Raw genomic sequence first — 16,112 nt, 5'->3', positions numbered from 1 at the left:
AGACACAAAGATATGTGAATGGTAGATGCTATAAGAAACTACTATGTCTACACATAAACCAAGAAAGGAGAGGTAGATGATTGGATGAAAATTTAATTTGAAGAAATTATCCATTGAGAATATAATTTGCATATGTAGTTTATATATTAATCAGCAAGTATAGCTCACAGTTTCATGGTTAAGACTACCCTAAGGTTTGTACCTTATTGAAATTGACATCAAATATGTGTTTTTTTAAATTTGACATCCTATATGTCGGGTTCATAAACCCAGGGTCCCAGATGGGCCCGCTTCCCAGCAAAAGCTCGGCCCAGCAGACGGCATTACAACAAACGCACAACTCCTGGGCCGGCCCAGATACCTAACAACAGGCCGAAAGAGCGATCCAGTCTTCGACCGGAAGGCCTGACCAAGGAGGGGACAACACTCGCTTCTGACTCCGACCCACTTTTCCGACTGGGAATACACCGAACCTCTGCTTACAAAGCTTCTCCGACTGGCGCGGTCGGAGCCGACTGGGAACGACCGACCGGGGATGCCCGCTCGGTGAGGACCCAAGAATTAGGCGGAGCAGATAAGGCAATGCGCTCAAGTCAACCGCAATATCAAGGACCGTACCCTGCACACCTGTAGGAGAGTACCGCCAGACCATGCCAGAAGGGTGCTTTGCAACCTTCCAGGCATGTCAGAACTTGAATAGTGTTGTAGACGCCAGCATTTGTCTTACAGTGTTGTGGGCGCCGTCATTTGCCATACCAGGCGAACACGGTAAAGCCTGCCACACACGTCTGACATAAACAGTATTGTGGGTGTCGAAGATCGTCCCCGCAATAAGACTTAGAAAAACACGAGCACACACACTCTCTCTCACTTGTAAGGCCATCTCCTTCACCTATAAAAGGGGATGCACTCTCTCTCAATGGAGGACGGTCATTCTGACTCTCTCTCTAGTAAGCTTTAGATATTCTGAGCACTCGAACAACTCCACGGCTCTAGAACTCTAAAGCTACACAGAGCATACGTTCCAATACTTAGCGCATATAGGAGCTCCCGTCACTCTTGGCCCTTCGGTCCAGAGCCCGACCAGACCTTTAACACCCTCTTCTTATTCACACTCGTTTGTAACCCCGCAGCAAACTTCGAGCACCTGGGCTTAGGAATAAAGTCATCGACCGACTAGAACTGGACGTAGGGCACGTTGCCTGAACCAGTATAAACCCTGTGTCATTGATTGCTAGGCCACGTCTGATCACAACGCACGACAAAACTACAAATATTTATTTGTTGGTCACTTTTCGCACTAACAGTTGGTGCCATCCGTGGGGAGGACGCCGTACATTCACGCTTTTGGTCATCGGATGGCCCACCTTTCCGCCATCTTCGGCATGACGGGCTCAAGCGATACGATTCGCTTCGGCTCGCTAGAGTTTCCCACGCTCCCGCCTGTTGGGATGTGGGTTCCTCCCATCTTCGAGCCATTCCAGACCTTCCTCTTCGAAAGCCTGGACTTCATCGTCGACCAGCTCAGCGTGCTTCGGCTCCGGGCCACCCGGCGACCTCAACGACGAGACACCTGCGTTTCGCTCCGAGCCCACGCTGGGCTCAAACCCCACTGTGAGTAACGTACATATTGTTCTTTACTCGCTATTTAATATCTTCTGCCGACTCTCCGGAGGGACCACGTTGTCCCCATCGCAACCGCCGTGCGGCCAGTTCCCCTACTGCCTCGTGACCCCATGGACACGTACGCGTGGGGGCTCCTAAAGATATTGACGCCGCCCCCTCTCACATCTAAATTCGTGGGGATAGCGGGCTACGCTCTTGCCTCTTTCCACGACCTCGTGGATGACGAGGTTAAAAGCGATGGCTCCAGCATCGATGACGTCGTGACACCTAGCCACCCTATGTCCTGGGAGTGCGTTATGGCGGACGCTTTGGGACAGTCGCCGATGGTAGCGGAGTCTCTACAGACTCACACCCCTCTGGACTCTCGTGCGGAGGCCCTCACGCGTGCACAGGAGCACGGCGAGGAGTTACGACAAAGGCGGCAGAGCTAGCCGCCACCTGCGCCGGCGCGCTCGGCGCAGCACGCTGCACCACGCGCGCATAACCTGACAAATGGTGCCTAGGGACACGCCTATCAGGTCTAGCGCAGCATCCTAGACAAAGGAAATGATCCCCCATAGTTCGCTCGGGCTGGCCAGATCATTACCGCTGCAGCGATGCTTCTGCACGGCCTTACCGAACCTGTCGACCCCTAGGAGTAGGCGATCCACCGGAACTTCTGGACGCTGGTGGAAACCGCCACCGTTCAACAAGCGGAGAGCTCCGCGTCGCGACACCGGCTCGTGGCCTCTTTCCCCACTGAGGGAATGGGGGTGCACCAGTCGAATCGCTCCATCTGCTCACCACTACAGTTGCCGGGCGTGGAACAGGAGGCCACAGCTGCATCACGGCCTGACCCGGCACCCGCTCCACACCGACCACCTATGCGTGAACGGCTTGGACCGAATCGTGACGCTCGCAGCGTCACCAACAATTGGCGTCAAGCCTGGCATGATAATGACGTCCATCAAGGGGCGGTGAGAGGAGGCAACATGGGCCCTGCCTGAACCATCAAGGGGAGCGGGGACGTGCACCCTAGGCATAGTCACCGACTAGATGACCGAAGTCCTAGCCCGAACGGCCCAGGACCAAGGGCCTTTGGCCGTCGCATCTAGAAAGCATCGTTCCCACAATGCTTCCGACCACCCACCGACATCGCAAAATACACCAGGGAAATGAATCCCGATATATGGCTCAAAGACTTTTGGCTCGCCTGCCGAGCTAGAGGAGTGGATGATGACCACTTCATCATTCAATACCTCCCCATCTGTGTGGGGAGCATGTTCGAGCATGGCTCAAATTCCTCCCACCTGACAGCATTCGCGATTGGGCGGATCTCAAAAGGATCTTCATCAGGAATTTCCAAGGGACGTATGTCTGTCCTGGGAATTCCTGGGACCTCAAGAGCTGCCAGCAGGAGCCCAATGAGTCCCTGCAGGATTATATCCATAGGTTCTCAAAACGATACAACTCCCTTCCTGATGTGGTTGACGAGGACGTCATCAGCGCATTCCTCTCTGGGACAACTTGTGAGTCCTTGATCCACAAGCTCGGCTATCTGAAGCTCCGTACCACCCGCGACCTGCTCGACATCGCCACAAACCACGCAAGGCGCTCAAGTCAACCGCAATGAATTTGTGGCCAAGCCATCTATAAGTATGTATATCCTCTGTTGACATTCAACTCTGCCTTGAGCAACTTAGTAATGGATTTAATTTGCATTCACACTTCTGTAGTTGAGGCTGGCCATTGATGACAATGATGAAGCAACAAAAGAAGCATGCACGAGTGTATTCTAGTCTATGATACGACAGACATGGTACATGTTCAAGAGATCCTACTTCAACGGCATCCCCGCTGATCAAATCAGGAAGACCTCTCCTGTGTCTTGCATGAATGATGCACAGTGGTGTGCACTTGTCCACAAGTGGTTAAGCTCCAAGAACAAGGTGTGTGTGAACTCATTTATTTCTTGTCTAGTCGTTATGTAGTCTACTTGTGCTGTAGTCTAACACAATTGTGGTTATAGGCAGTCTCGGAGCAGAACAAGCTAAACCGTGCAAAAGTCAAGTACCACTAGGTTACCGGATCTCGCTCCTATGTTGCCCACCTGAAAGCATATGTAAATGATGGTTGTGTTACTCTTTTTATATCAAATACGCAATGCCTTTTGTATTAACAGAAAGACATGTGCAATTTTAACATAAGGACAAAAATAGGAAGGACGCAGGACACGATCAAGAAGTGCTCGTTGAAGAACATGATCGACCTCATGAAGATGTTGATGCAGTGGGAATCTTCAACAACTTCCATACCAGTAGCAACATAGGACTAAGAGATGCTGCAAGAGAAGCAGTGGTAAGTACCTACATTTGTTTTCCTTGAAATTTGCTGAAGTCATTGGCATAAAAGAAGGAAAAGTAGGAGAAACCTGAAGTGGCACCATCATTTTGAAGTTGTAATATTACAACAGTTAATGTGTTACCTATGCATTGTGCTTATGAATCTCTGTCGGCAGTAGGCTGAGGAAGACCTATGCATTACTTGTAATGAAATAATCTCTTGGTTTTGCAATTTAAGTCATCTTCCTAATGTTTACTTATTGGTTTTCGTAGGAAGGTATGGAAACTATACGGACATAACCTGTTGCTAATGTTGTTTTCAAGGTCATCTCCCAGGCCAGCTGCAACACCTTTTCTTTGAAGAATGCTGGCATTAGGATAAGCCGCTCTAGACTTTGGGAACGGCTTGCTGCTCAACAGGAAAGTTTAGTTGTCCTCACCGAACAAGTGGATCAACTGAAGAGGAAGATAGAAAACACTCATAGGGAGTTTGAGGAGTTCAAGAAACAACAACAGGAGGAGTACAATAAGCTCCGTAAGCATATCATGCTCTTAAGCGCTGGTAACTCTCAGTCTTGTTGATGCAGTGAATATGTGGTTTGTTTGCTGTTTTGATGTGAACTTTTGGTGGCTTGATATGTGAACTATGTCAGTGGTTTGTTGCTAAGCTGAACTGCTGTTATTTGATTCAGGTTCAATATAATTATGCATGTAGTCATTTTGTGCAGCAGTGTAGATCTGAAAATCATTTTTTCTGATGTAATAATTGGTGTGCACGTGGTAGATCCGACACAGGCACGTTGTTAAATAAGATTCTAAAACGTGGATGAACCAGTGAATGACACGTGTAAGAGCTAAGACAGGACATGTGTGAAAGCTCTAGTTTAGTTTTGGTGAATTGATGAAACCCTAAGTGCTAACCTAGTTTATCAAGTGATCATGAGATAGGTAGCACATTCCAAGTGGTGAAGCAAATGAAGATCATGATATGATGATGGTGATGCCATGGTGATGATCAAGTGCTTGGACTTGAAAAGAAGAAAGAGAAAAACAAAAGGCTCAATGCAAAGATATAAATGGTAGGAGCCATTTTGTTTTGGTGATCGAGACACTTAGTCAGTGTGATCACATTTAGGATCGATAGATGTACTATTAAGAGGGGTGAAACTCGTATCGAAATGCGGTTATCAAAGTGCCACTAGATGCTCTAACTCATTGCATGTGCATTTAGGATCTAGTGGAGTGTTAACACCCTTGAAAATGTTTGTGAAAATATGCTAACACATGTGCACAGGGTGATACACTTGGTGGTTGACACATTTGAGCAAGGGTTAGGAACTTCACCGGCGGAGTGTCCGCCCGTAGAGTGCGGATAGTCCGACGGTGCCACTGGTGCCCTAGACAGAAAAGATGGATGTCACTGTAAGTGACCGGACGCTGGTCTCTAAAGGACCAGCGCGTCCGATCAGTAGAAGCAGAAAAAGCGTTGCATCGGTCATCGACCGAACGCTGGCATTGAAATGATCGAACGCTGGCTAGCTGCGTCCGGTTACACTGACATGGTCGTGCACAGACGAGTCACCAAGTGACCGAACGCTGGGTGTGTCCGATCGAGCATGACCGGACGCGTCCGGTCGAGAAAATTCATCTCCGGATGCTTAGTAGAAACGACCGGATGTTGGAGTTTAGCGTCCGGTCTCTTTTAGCTGCAGTGTCTGGTCGTCATATGACTGTTGAGATTGGGTGTTCAGTAATTGAAGAGAGGGACATGTGGCACGCATCACATGACCGAACGTTGAGGTCTAGCATCCGGTCGATATGACTGGAGCGTCCGGTCACCCCATGTTGTGCCCAGGGAAGGGGTACAACGGCTCTATTTCATGGGGGCTTCTATTTAAGCCCCATGGCCAGCTCAAGCTCACTCTCTTGGCCATTTGCTTTGACATAGCAACCTTGTGAGCTTAGCCAAAGCTCTTCCACTCATCTCCATCATTGATTCATCATCTTTGTGAGATTGGAAGAGAATCCAAGTGCACTGCTTGATTGTTTGCATTTAGAGGCACTTGGTGTTCGTGTTTCGCTGCGGGATTCGCTTGTTACTCTTGGTGGTTGCCACCACCTAGATGGCATGGAGCAGCGAGGATCGTTGAGCAGAGGTTGGTGATTGTCTCCGGCTCTGATCGTGATGATTGTGAGGGGTTCTTGACCTTTCCCCGGTGGAGAGCCAAAAGTTACTCTAGTGGATTGCTCGTGGCTTGTGTGATCCTTATCTTGTGTGGGTTGTGCATCACCCTATTGAGGGTTTGGCGTGTGATGTCAATTAGCGCGTGAACCTTCAAGTGAGTGAATCACCACAACGAGGAGTAGTTTGCCGGCAAGCAAGTGAACCTTGGTAAAAAATCATTGTGTTCATCATTTGATTCCGAGGTGATTGGTCTTCATTGGTATTCATTCTTGTAATTGATTGGCTCCTTCTTCGACACGGCGGTATAAACAAATTGCTCACTCTCTTTACATTACCACAAACTAGTTGTCAAGCTCTTTAGTGTAGCTAGTTGTGAGAGCTTGTTAGTTCGGTTAGTGTGTCTCTTTAGTTAGCCTTTTGAGAGCACACTAACTTAGTGTAGTGACATAGCTATTGTGTGGATAGAAACTACATAAACTAGAATTATGGTAGGTGGCTTGCATTTTTAGTAGGCTAGCACAACACTCGCTTAGCCTCATAATTGTCTAACCGGTTTGTTAAGTGTTGTTGTAGAAATTTTTAATAGGCTATTCACCCTCTCTAGCCATTAGGACCTTTCAAGGTGTATCAGAGCCGAGGTCACCGTGATTTGAGGCTTAACAACCCTTGGTGTAAAAATGGCTCAAATCAACAACGCCAAGAAGCCACCCCAATTTGATGGCACAAATTATCTATATTGGAAATCAAAGATGACCACACATATCAAGTCAATCAATAGAAGAGTGTGGAAGGTGGTAAAAACCAAAATTGAGATTGAAGATCTGGAGAATCCCACTACAACCGAAGAAGTGCTGCTCCAAAATAATGATATTGCTCTAAGTGCCATTCATGATGCAATTGATGAAAGAACATTTGAGCAAATCAAGAATATTGAGATGACTCATGAGGCTTGGAAGAAGTTGAAAGAATCATTTGATGGCACTCAAGCTATGAAAGATGCAAAGGCATACATTCTCAAAGAGAAGTTTGCAAGCTTCAAGATGAAGGAGGATGAGAGTGTGCCGGAGATGTTCCATAGGCTTCAAGTGCTTATCAATGATCTCAAAGCACTTGGAGAAGAGGTGAAGGACAAGGACTTCTCCCACAAGTTCTTGAGATGTTTGCCTTCAAGATTTGGCACATTGGTCACTATTCTAGTGAGGAGCGGTTTGGACACCATGACACCAAACCAAGTGTTAGGAGATATAATGACAGATGATACATATAGAGATGATGATAAGGAAGAAAAGAAGGAGACGAAAGATGAGAAGAAGGATGAGAAGAAGAGCATGTCATTCAAGGCCACATCATCTAAGGGCAAGGCTAAGCAAGAAACATCAAGTGAAGATGATGGCTCATGGGATGATGATGATGAGAAGACAGCTCTCTCTGTCAATAAATTTGGCAAGTTCATGATGAAGAAAGGGTATCGTGCTAGAAGAAAGAAATCTTCATCTAAGAACAAGGAAGAGTCAAGAAGGTGCTTCAAATGTAGAAGCAAAGATCATCTTGTTGCTTAATGTCCATACAATAGCGACAATGATGATGACAACAAGAAGAACAAGAAGGACAAGAAGAAAAAGAAAGAGAAGAAGGACAAGATAACCTTCAAGAAGAAGAAGGGTGATTCATATGTGGTCACTTGGGATAGTAATGCTTCCTCAAGTGATGATGACAAGATCACCAAGAAGAAGACACTTGCAAGCATTGCAATCAATGAGAAGCCTTCTCTCTTTGACACTCCATCATACTTCATGGCTAAGGCCACCAAGGTACAAATTTGTGATGATGAAAGTGATGAGAAACATTATAATGAAAAAGAAAAAGAAAGTGATAGTGATGATGATGAACCTACTAGCAGCGAGGATCGTTGAGCGGAGGTTGGTGATTGTCTCCGGCTCTGATCGTGGTGATTGTGAGGGTTCTTGACCTTTCCCCGGTGGAGAGCCAAAAGGTACTCTAGTGGATTGCTCGTGGCTTGTGTGGGTTGTGCGGCACCCTATTGAGGGTTTGGCGTGTGATGCCAATTAGTGCATGAACCTCCAAGTGAGTGAATCGCCACAATGAGGAGTAGCTTGTCGGCAAGCAAGTGAACCTCGATAAAAAATCATTGTGTTCATCATTTGATTCCGAGGTGATTGGTCTTCATTGGTATTCATTCTTGTAATTGATTGGCTCCTTCTTCGACACGGCGGTATAAACAAATTGCTCACTCTCTTTACATTACCGTAAACTAGTTGTCAAGCTCTTTAGTGTAGCTAGTTGTGAGAGCTTGTTAGTTTGGTTAGTGTGTCTCTTTAGTTAGCCTTTTGAGAGCACACTAACTTAGTGTAGTGACATAGTTATTGTGTGGATAGAAACAATATAAACTAGAATTGTGGTAGGTGGCTTGCATTTTTAGTAGACTAGCGCAACACTCGCTTCGCTTCATAATTGTCTAACCGATTTGTTAAGGGTTGTTGTAGAAATTTTTAATAGGCTATTCACCCCCTCTAGCCATTAGGACCTTTCAATGTGGGCCAATACAAACCAAATACGTGGTACAAATCCATCCTGCCACATGGTCGAATCAGAAAAAGACACGTGGGTAGCTCAAGGCATGACACGTGGCCTAATAAAATATTAACATGCGGACGTACAACATCAAGACACGTGGCCGAGTTAAAGAAAGACACGCGGGGTATTGTGGTCACGCCACGTGAACCAATAAAAATACGACACATGGTCTAATGAAGAAGTGACACGTGACCCAACCGCAACACGACACGTATACCAATAGAAAACAGACATGTGGAACAATAGGGGCCCGACACGTGTTCCAGTAAGAACCTGAAACATGCAAGAACCAGAGATGTCCACGTTGTGCAATAAGGTGACACGTACCCGAACCATCTCCAATGCAACCGGCTATAGCATGTACATGTGGAAAAGCATCTCCAACAGAAGCACCTGCTAGCGTGGCTGCCCCCCGCCACGCATGCCAAAGCAGTTCTATGACGATCTGTTTTCGTCATAGATCTATCCACTTCTATGACGATTTTCTAGATTCGTCATAGAAGTTCAAGTATGACACGACTTCTATGACGAACCGGTTTTTGTCATAGATTCATCATAAAACTAAAATTATGACAAGTTTGGCTCATTCTGTGACAAAAGCTAGTCGTCATAGAAGTGGATATCCCTAGTAGTATATGCAAGAGGCCATTGGATTCTAACCCTCAAAGTATGAACTAAATAGACAGTAGTAGCAAAGAGATGGTAATAATCACCTCGTCAGGAATGTTAGGGTCAGCTCCAGACTCTAACAAGAAATTGACAATCTCAATTAAGCCATAATTAATAGCCTCCATTAAAATGATTGGACCACCGGGACTTATAAAGCTCACATTAGCACTAGCCTATAGAATTGGCAATACAAAGCTTAGGCAGTTGTTGGGGGTAGAGGCGGCTGTGTCTACCCCCTCCTTGTAAAATGGCCTAGTACCTATTGCCTAATAGATATGAGGACATGTATGTAAATTTGTGAACCAAAGGGGTAGAGAGGAAGATTGCCCCCTCCCACCTCTCTTATAAATAGAACCCAAGGGGCAAGGGCAAAGGGGCTCTCTCCTGATTTTCCTCTAACCCTAATCTTTTGGCACTTACTCCCTTTCCTGCCCCTCACCCCGATGAAGGAACCATGGTCCTGGTTGGTGAGGGTGGCTACAACCCCACAGTAGCTCTAGAGAGAATAGTCAAATGAAATCATGATGACAAATTCAGTGGAAATAGCAAGGCTATTTAGTTAGCACGTAGCCACACCTTGTTTAGTCCGATTTGGTTTCTTGGCGTCTGCCTGTCTATTAATTGTTTAGTAACAACCATCCTTCTAGTGTGTGGATCCGGGTGCCGACAAAGACCGGGTTTTAGAATTCGTCATCCTTCATTTAGCAACAGTAGTAAAATTCATATCGAGATGGTGAGGCGAGAACTCTTGAGTTGACACTTATGCTAATTGAGTACCGGTTTTTTTTGTGCTGCACCTTCATCTTCTCTTCCCCTTCACCGTTCAATTCTTCACAAATTGACCTGGTGAAGACTTTCAATCGAGCCTGGATGCTGACAATAGAAACAAAATTAATTAGGAAAGACTGGTGACAAACTTTTCTCTGAAAGTTTAAGTATGGTTACACAATTAGTTATTAGATATTATATAAATGAAAGAAAGTATTACATAGATATCATATAAATGAAAGAAAGTATTACAATGGATTGTTGTCCAACTTGTGCTCCAGCAGGATCTCACAAATAGAATCAACAATAAATTCATCAAACACTTCTCCAACCAATAAATCAAATTCCTCGGGGCATGGCAGTGGCTGAGTCCGGAGGATACTTATGGCACCATTTGTTTTAGTTTTGCGATTTGTCGAAACCCATTTATATTTAGTCCCAGAAGCAGATGCTGAAGAAAAGACTTAGTCTTGCTAATATTTGGATTTGAGAGGTTGTTTACACATTGGACAGAACATTTGATATTTTTCTCTGCCAGTCTTTATCACAAAAGGAACCAGTCAAGGAATTATTGTTCCTAGGCCGCTTTTACCAGTTATTTCCAATCCTGCCGTACAACTTAATAAGTACAGAGATGGGACTAAACTAACAGTAAGTGACACCAAAGATGTACAACAATATAACATGAAAAGATAAAACTGAATAAAAAGTTATCCTTGGGATAGTTGACCAAATCACTGCACTGTGAAACAAATACAAAACAATAAACTTGAATATAGACCTAGACCTACAGTACCAAACTTGTTTGACATAAGAACAATCTAAATCCACAAAATAGGCTCAGGATTTGTATTAACACCTAGTCATCTGATATGCAAGAGGCCATGAGATTCTAATCCTCAAAGTATGAACTAAATAGACAGCAGGAGCAAAGTGATAGCAATAATTACCTCGTCAAGAATGTTAGGGTCAACTCCAGCCTCTAATATTTGACCAAGGGGAGGGACGTCCCCCTGATTTTCATCTTAAGAAGTTGGTGCCGTGACTCGAACCCGGGCTGGCTCAACCAACCGCTTCTTTGGCGTGTTGTGCTGACCAGTTGCACCATGAGAGTGTTGGCAACTCCAGCCTCTAATAAGAACTTGACAATGTCAGTTACGCCATGATTAACAGTGCACATTAAAATGATTGGACCACCAAAGTTCACATCAACACCAGCCTATAGAATTGTCTATATAAAGCTTAGGTAGCTCTAGAGAGAATAGTCAAATGAAATCATGACGGTTCTGGGATTCGGCCCGAGAGGCCCGAATTTCACCCATTTCGGTCCGGTTCGAGATAAAACTATACCGCCCAAAATATTTTGGCCCGATTCAAATTTTCAACCCGTTCTATGGACCAACAAAGAGTCCATAGACATTCCTTAACCAATATGACCCTGAAAACCTTACTCACGGTCCCTAGCCAACGCCGCGTGCTTGCAAGCCGCCGCCAGAGGCGCCGTCTTCGCTCCCCGCAGCCTGCGCCAATGCTCCTGCAGCCACCGAGAGAGCTATGGTCGCTTCCCCCAACATCCGAGCTTGCCCATGGATGCTCCTCAACGCCGCCCCCGTGCCATGGCTGCTCCTCGACACCCACCGTTGCACCGTCACAGCCCCTGACAGGTCGTCGACACCATCTGCACCTCTTGCTGCCACCACCGCACCGTCGCCGTCTTTCCCGCCACCTACGAGTTCCACGCTGGCCCTGCATGCATCCTCTCCATGCCCACTGCCACTTCTGACCGTTTGGAGAAATTTTGTTCAAATTTGATCAAATTTCATTCGAATTTTGAGTGGGAACCAGTCCGAATTCTCTGAATTTTCCGAATTTCATCAAGTTCGTTGGGTTCCGAATTTTTTTCAAAAAAGAATCCCAGAACCTTTCATGATGAAAAATTCAATGGAAATAGCAAGGCTATTTAGTTAGCCTAGATTCTTCTCTATACAGATTTCTTTGAACAGTAAGGACAAATTGAGTTAAGTCAAGAAATAACTAGACCTCAATCAGTAGCTTCATGCATATTAAGGAACGCCCACGGCATGACATGAGGAGTGGTGGAAAGTACTGAAGGACAACTTTGTTGGGCTACAAGGCAAATAAAGAGTTTTGATAGCTAGTCAGATCATGGGAAATGATCTAGAAAAGTGATACCATCAAGTACTGTGCTGCACCTCATAAACACAAGCAATTTCACATCCAAGCGAGACAGAATTTGGCACGGATGCAATTCTAATTCATAAGCACAGGTGTAATGAGAAACTGATGAAACTAACAACTTACATCAGCACAATGCTCCAGCAGGATCTTCAGAGTCTGATCCTGGTCCCTGGAGGCAGCCATGTGCAGAGGTGTCCCACAAGAACTGATTGCATCCACATCAACACCCTTGGACAGCAGAAGTCTTACCTCACAATGCCCTGGAGGCACAACGAAATAACCAAACACTCCAAATTAAACACAACATCAGGACGAACAAGTGATCTTCTCTAAGCCCTCGAGGGTTGAGGAACAGCACCTTCGTCTGGTGTATCATGCAGAGGCGTTGAGTCCATGGAGTCGGGCATCACTGGGTCGCCACCATGATCGAGAAGGCCATGAACTGCTGCCCATATGATTGGGATTCTCCCATCCTGTATTGTATAGAAAAACACAGCAGGAATAAAATAAATAGGGCACATGACACTATTCTTTTGTGAAATTATGCAGGGACAGCACTAGAATTAATAGATTAGGGGTGCCAGGAAAGTTAACTTATGTTGTTCTCCATGATAATAGAGAGCAAATATACTAGACCTTCACTTAATCCATCCCATTGGTAGTAATAGGTTTAAATATTAATAGATCGGTAAAGCAGATTTTGAAGTGAAGCTAGGAAAACTACTCCTGGTTAGTGATCAATCGCGAGAAATCATAGGTGTCTCTAGACTAATATGTCACCAGTGGAATTTCAATGGTCTGCCCAAGACAATCTGGTACTGTGGGATGCAGAACCTGATCTAAATGAATTACGGAAATATTCATTATTGCAGATGCATACAACTTATCACTAGAGCAACAAATCATGGGATAGTTGACCAAATCACTGCACTGTGAAGCAAATACAAACCTACAGTACCAAACTTGTTTGACATACGAACAATCTAAATCCATAAAATAGGCTCAGAATTTGTATTAACACCTAGTCATCTGATATGCAAGAGGCCATGAGATTCTAACCCTCAAAGTATGAACTAAATAGATAGTAGGAGCAAAGAGATGGTAATAATCACCTCGTCAGGAATGTTAGGGTCAGCTCCAGCTTCTAACAAGAACTTGACAATGTCAATTAAGCCATAATTAACAGCCTCCATTAAAATGATTGGACCACCGGGACTTATAAAGTTCACATCAGCACCAGCCTATAGAATTGGCAATACAAAGCTTAGGTAGCTCTAGAGAGAACAGTCAAGTGAAATCATGATGACAAATTCAATGGAAATAGCAAGGCTATTTAGTTAGCCAGATTCTACTTTATACAGATTTCTTCAAATAATAAGGAGAAATCGAGTAAGTAAAGAAATAGCTGGTGCATTTTAAGGAATGCGCACCACAGGATGCCACGAGCAGTGGTGTAAAGAACTGATTGAAAACTTTGTTGGGCTGCAAATGCAGGTGAACAATTATGAGAGCTGATCAGATCATGGGAAATAATTTAGGAAAGTGGTACCATTAAGTATTCTGCTGCACCTCCTATACACAAGCAATTTCACATCCAAGTGAAACAAAATTTGCCACAGATGCAATTCTAGTCCATAAGCACCGGTGTAATAAGGAACTGATGAAAGCAACAACCTACATCAGCACCATGGTCCAGCAGGATCTTCAGAGCCCGATCCTTGTCCTTGGAGGCAGCCAAGTACAGTGGTGTCCCAAGAGAACTGATTGCATCCACATTAACACCCTTGGACAGCAGAAGTCTTACAGCCTCTCAATGCCCTGGAGGCACAACCAAATGACCGAACACTCCACATCAAACACAACCTCTGAACCTCGGGACACACAGATGATCTCCTCTTCCATAAAGTTGAGGAACAGCACCTTCCTCTGCTGGATCATGCAGAGGCGTTGAGCCCTTGGAGTCGGGCATCACTTGGTCACCGCCACGGTCGAGAAGGTACCTCAGGACGCTCTCGCTTCCCCCGGCAGCAGCCCCATCCCCCATGGACCGGCCGCCGGCCTACAAGGATTAAATCTCACTGCTAGGTGCTAGCACTCTGCAGAGACGGAGTCAACATCGAACCCAGATTCCTCCACCAGGAACCTGCAGACCTCTAGGTGACCCTTCTCTGTGGGCAAGTGAAGCGTGTTCCTCCCCATGTCGTCCTTGGCTTCCCGCAGGTTCACCTTGCTCGCCATCGCTAGCTAGGAGAAATTGCAGAAAACAACAATCAAAACCCCTTTGTTTGCAACCGGAAAACAACAATCGGAATAAAAAAGCACTATCGATAATCGTGCAATTAAAACCATGACAAACCGCAGCAGGCCGATTGGTCTCGAAATGAACAAATCGAAGGAAAACAAAATACGTGCAAGAGCATGGTCGCGAGAGAAAAATCGCAGGAGAATGGCAACGGATTTTCGTGTGAAAACTTGGCGGTTGGCGCCCGCTAAACAATGCTAATTGGAGACGCGGCAGTGGATCATTTAAAACGAGAGCGAGAGAGGGGGTGTTACTCTTGAGGAGGCCGAGGTTGCCGTCCATGGCGGGCTAGAGCGCGATGTCGGAGGTTGAAGCCATCGCGACGGTGGCGTCGGACACAACGCAAGGAGGTTCAAGGGGCTGTGGAAGATTGCGCGTTGGTTGGGCTTTTGCCTTGCTTTGGAAGGGGAAGAAGGGATCAGATGGACTGGTTCAGAGACGGCTGGTAACACTCTCTACAAATGGATCTGCAGAGCCGTCTCTAGTTTTTCTATAATTAATATCGTCTGGCCTCGCTCAATCCATCTCCTCCACTCCGCCTCCTCCTCCAAACCCTTGCATCCTCCTCTCCCCTCGGGTGTGCGGCCATGACCGGCCGCTACGAGTGGAACACGAAGATCCAGATGCGCAACGCTCAAGGGCAGTTCTCCCCATCGAGCGACAGCGGTAGTCTAGACTGGATCCCGGTAGAAGGGAAGGTTATGTACCTCCTCGACTTCAACAACGAGGAGGTAAGCCTTCTATGACGCGCCTCCACCCTAAAGGGCGTAGCGTCAAGGGCCCTGTGTGGATACTCTAGCACAGCTAGAGGTTAGAGTTAGTTTCTAGCTCAGGACTAGCCCTGAACTAACTCTAGTCTAAGAGATGTTTGGATACAAGAGTTAAAATGATAATAAATGTGCTTTTCAAATCATTGGTGCGGGTGAAAGTAGAGAGAAAACAGTGGACCCCACCTCAAATAGCCCCAACTAGCCCAAATAATCACCTCTTTGGGGGATAGTTTTTTAGGGTGGGCTAGTTGCAAATAACCCACTCTAGCCCTCCTGTTTGGCTACTTTAGGGCTAGTTGAGCTCCAACTAACCCAAACTAGCTCTAACCCATGGATCCAAACAGGGCCAAGGACTCGTACCGCTAGACGGGGCAATGGATCTGTGGTGCCGGTGACCCCGGCCACCGGGCGGGGCAAAGGAGCGGCGTCAGCGACCAAAGTAGGGCCGGATATCGAGCTCAACTCGGTCCAGCTCGAACGGGCTCGTTAGGCTTATTAATATTATGAGCCAGAGGGGCAGCTCGGATGGGTTCGTTATCGAGCTCGAGGTGGCTTGTTTAGCTCGCGAGCTACTAAAAAAAATAGGACACACATGTTTATAATATTTATGCTACATTAATTTCAGAAGGTGACGTCCACCATTATGCAACCATACATGATTAATACATATCAGGTTC

The 16,112-nt window shown here is 46.0% G+C and overlaps 1 protein-coding gene across 1 annotated transcript in view; it reads right to left on the bottom strand.

Annotated features, from left to right (window-relative positions):
* The window catches only part of LOC136507688 (uncharacterized), a 41,014-nt gene extending 25,779 nt beyond the window's left edge, over positions 1–15,235 (bottom strand). The window contains exons 1-8 of the mRNA XM_066502337.1: positions 14,920–15,235; positions 14,042–14,607; positions 13,794–13,845; positions 13,476–13,604; positions 12,722–12,836; positions 12,487–12,623; positions 12,205–12,291; positions 9,441–9,569 (exon numbers count right to left, since the gene is read on the bottom strand). Coding sequence (XP_066358434.1) covers positions 9,441–9,569; positions 12,205–12,291; positions 12,487–12,623; positions 12,722–12,836; positions 13,476–13,604; positions 13,794–13,845; positions 14,042–14,052 — 660 coding nt within the window. The 5' untranslated portion in view covers positions 14,053–14,607; positions 14,920–15,235. The remainder of the gene's footprint in view (positions 1–9,440; positions 9,570–12,204; positions 12,292–12,486; positions 12,624–12,721; positions 12,837–13,475; positions 13,605–13,793; positions 13,846–14,041; positions 14,608–14,919) is intronic.
* Between the last annotated feature and the right edge of the window lie 877 nt (positions 15,236–16,112).

This window comes from Miscanthus floridulus, chromosome 15 (assembly GCF_019320115.1).
Source record: "Miscanthus floridulus cultivar M001 chromosome 15, ASM1932011v1, whole genome shotgun sequence".
In the NCBI taxonomy this organism is placed as follows: domain Eukaryota; kingdom Viridiplantae; phylum Streptophyta; class Magnoliopsida; order Poales; family Poaceae; genus Miscanthus; species Miscanthus floridulus.
The sequence above is the reverse complement of the archived record's forward strand: the minus strand, read 5'-3'. Positions and strand labels throughout refer to the sequence as shown.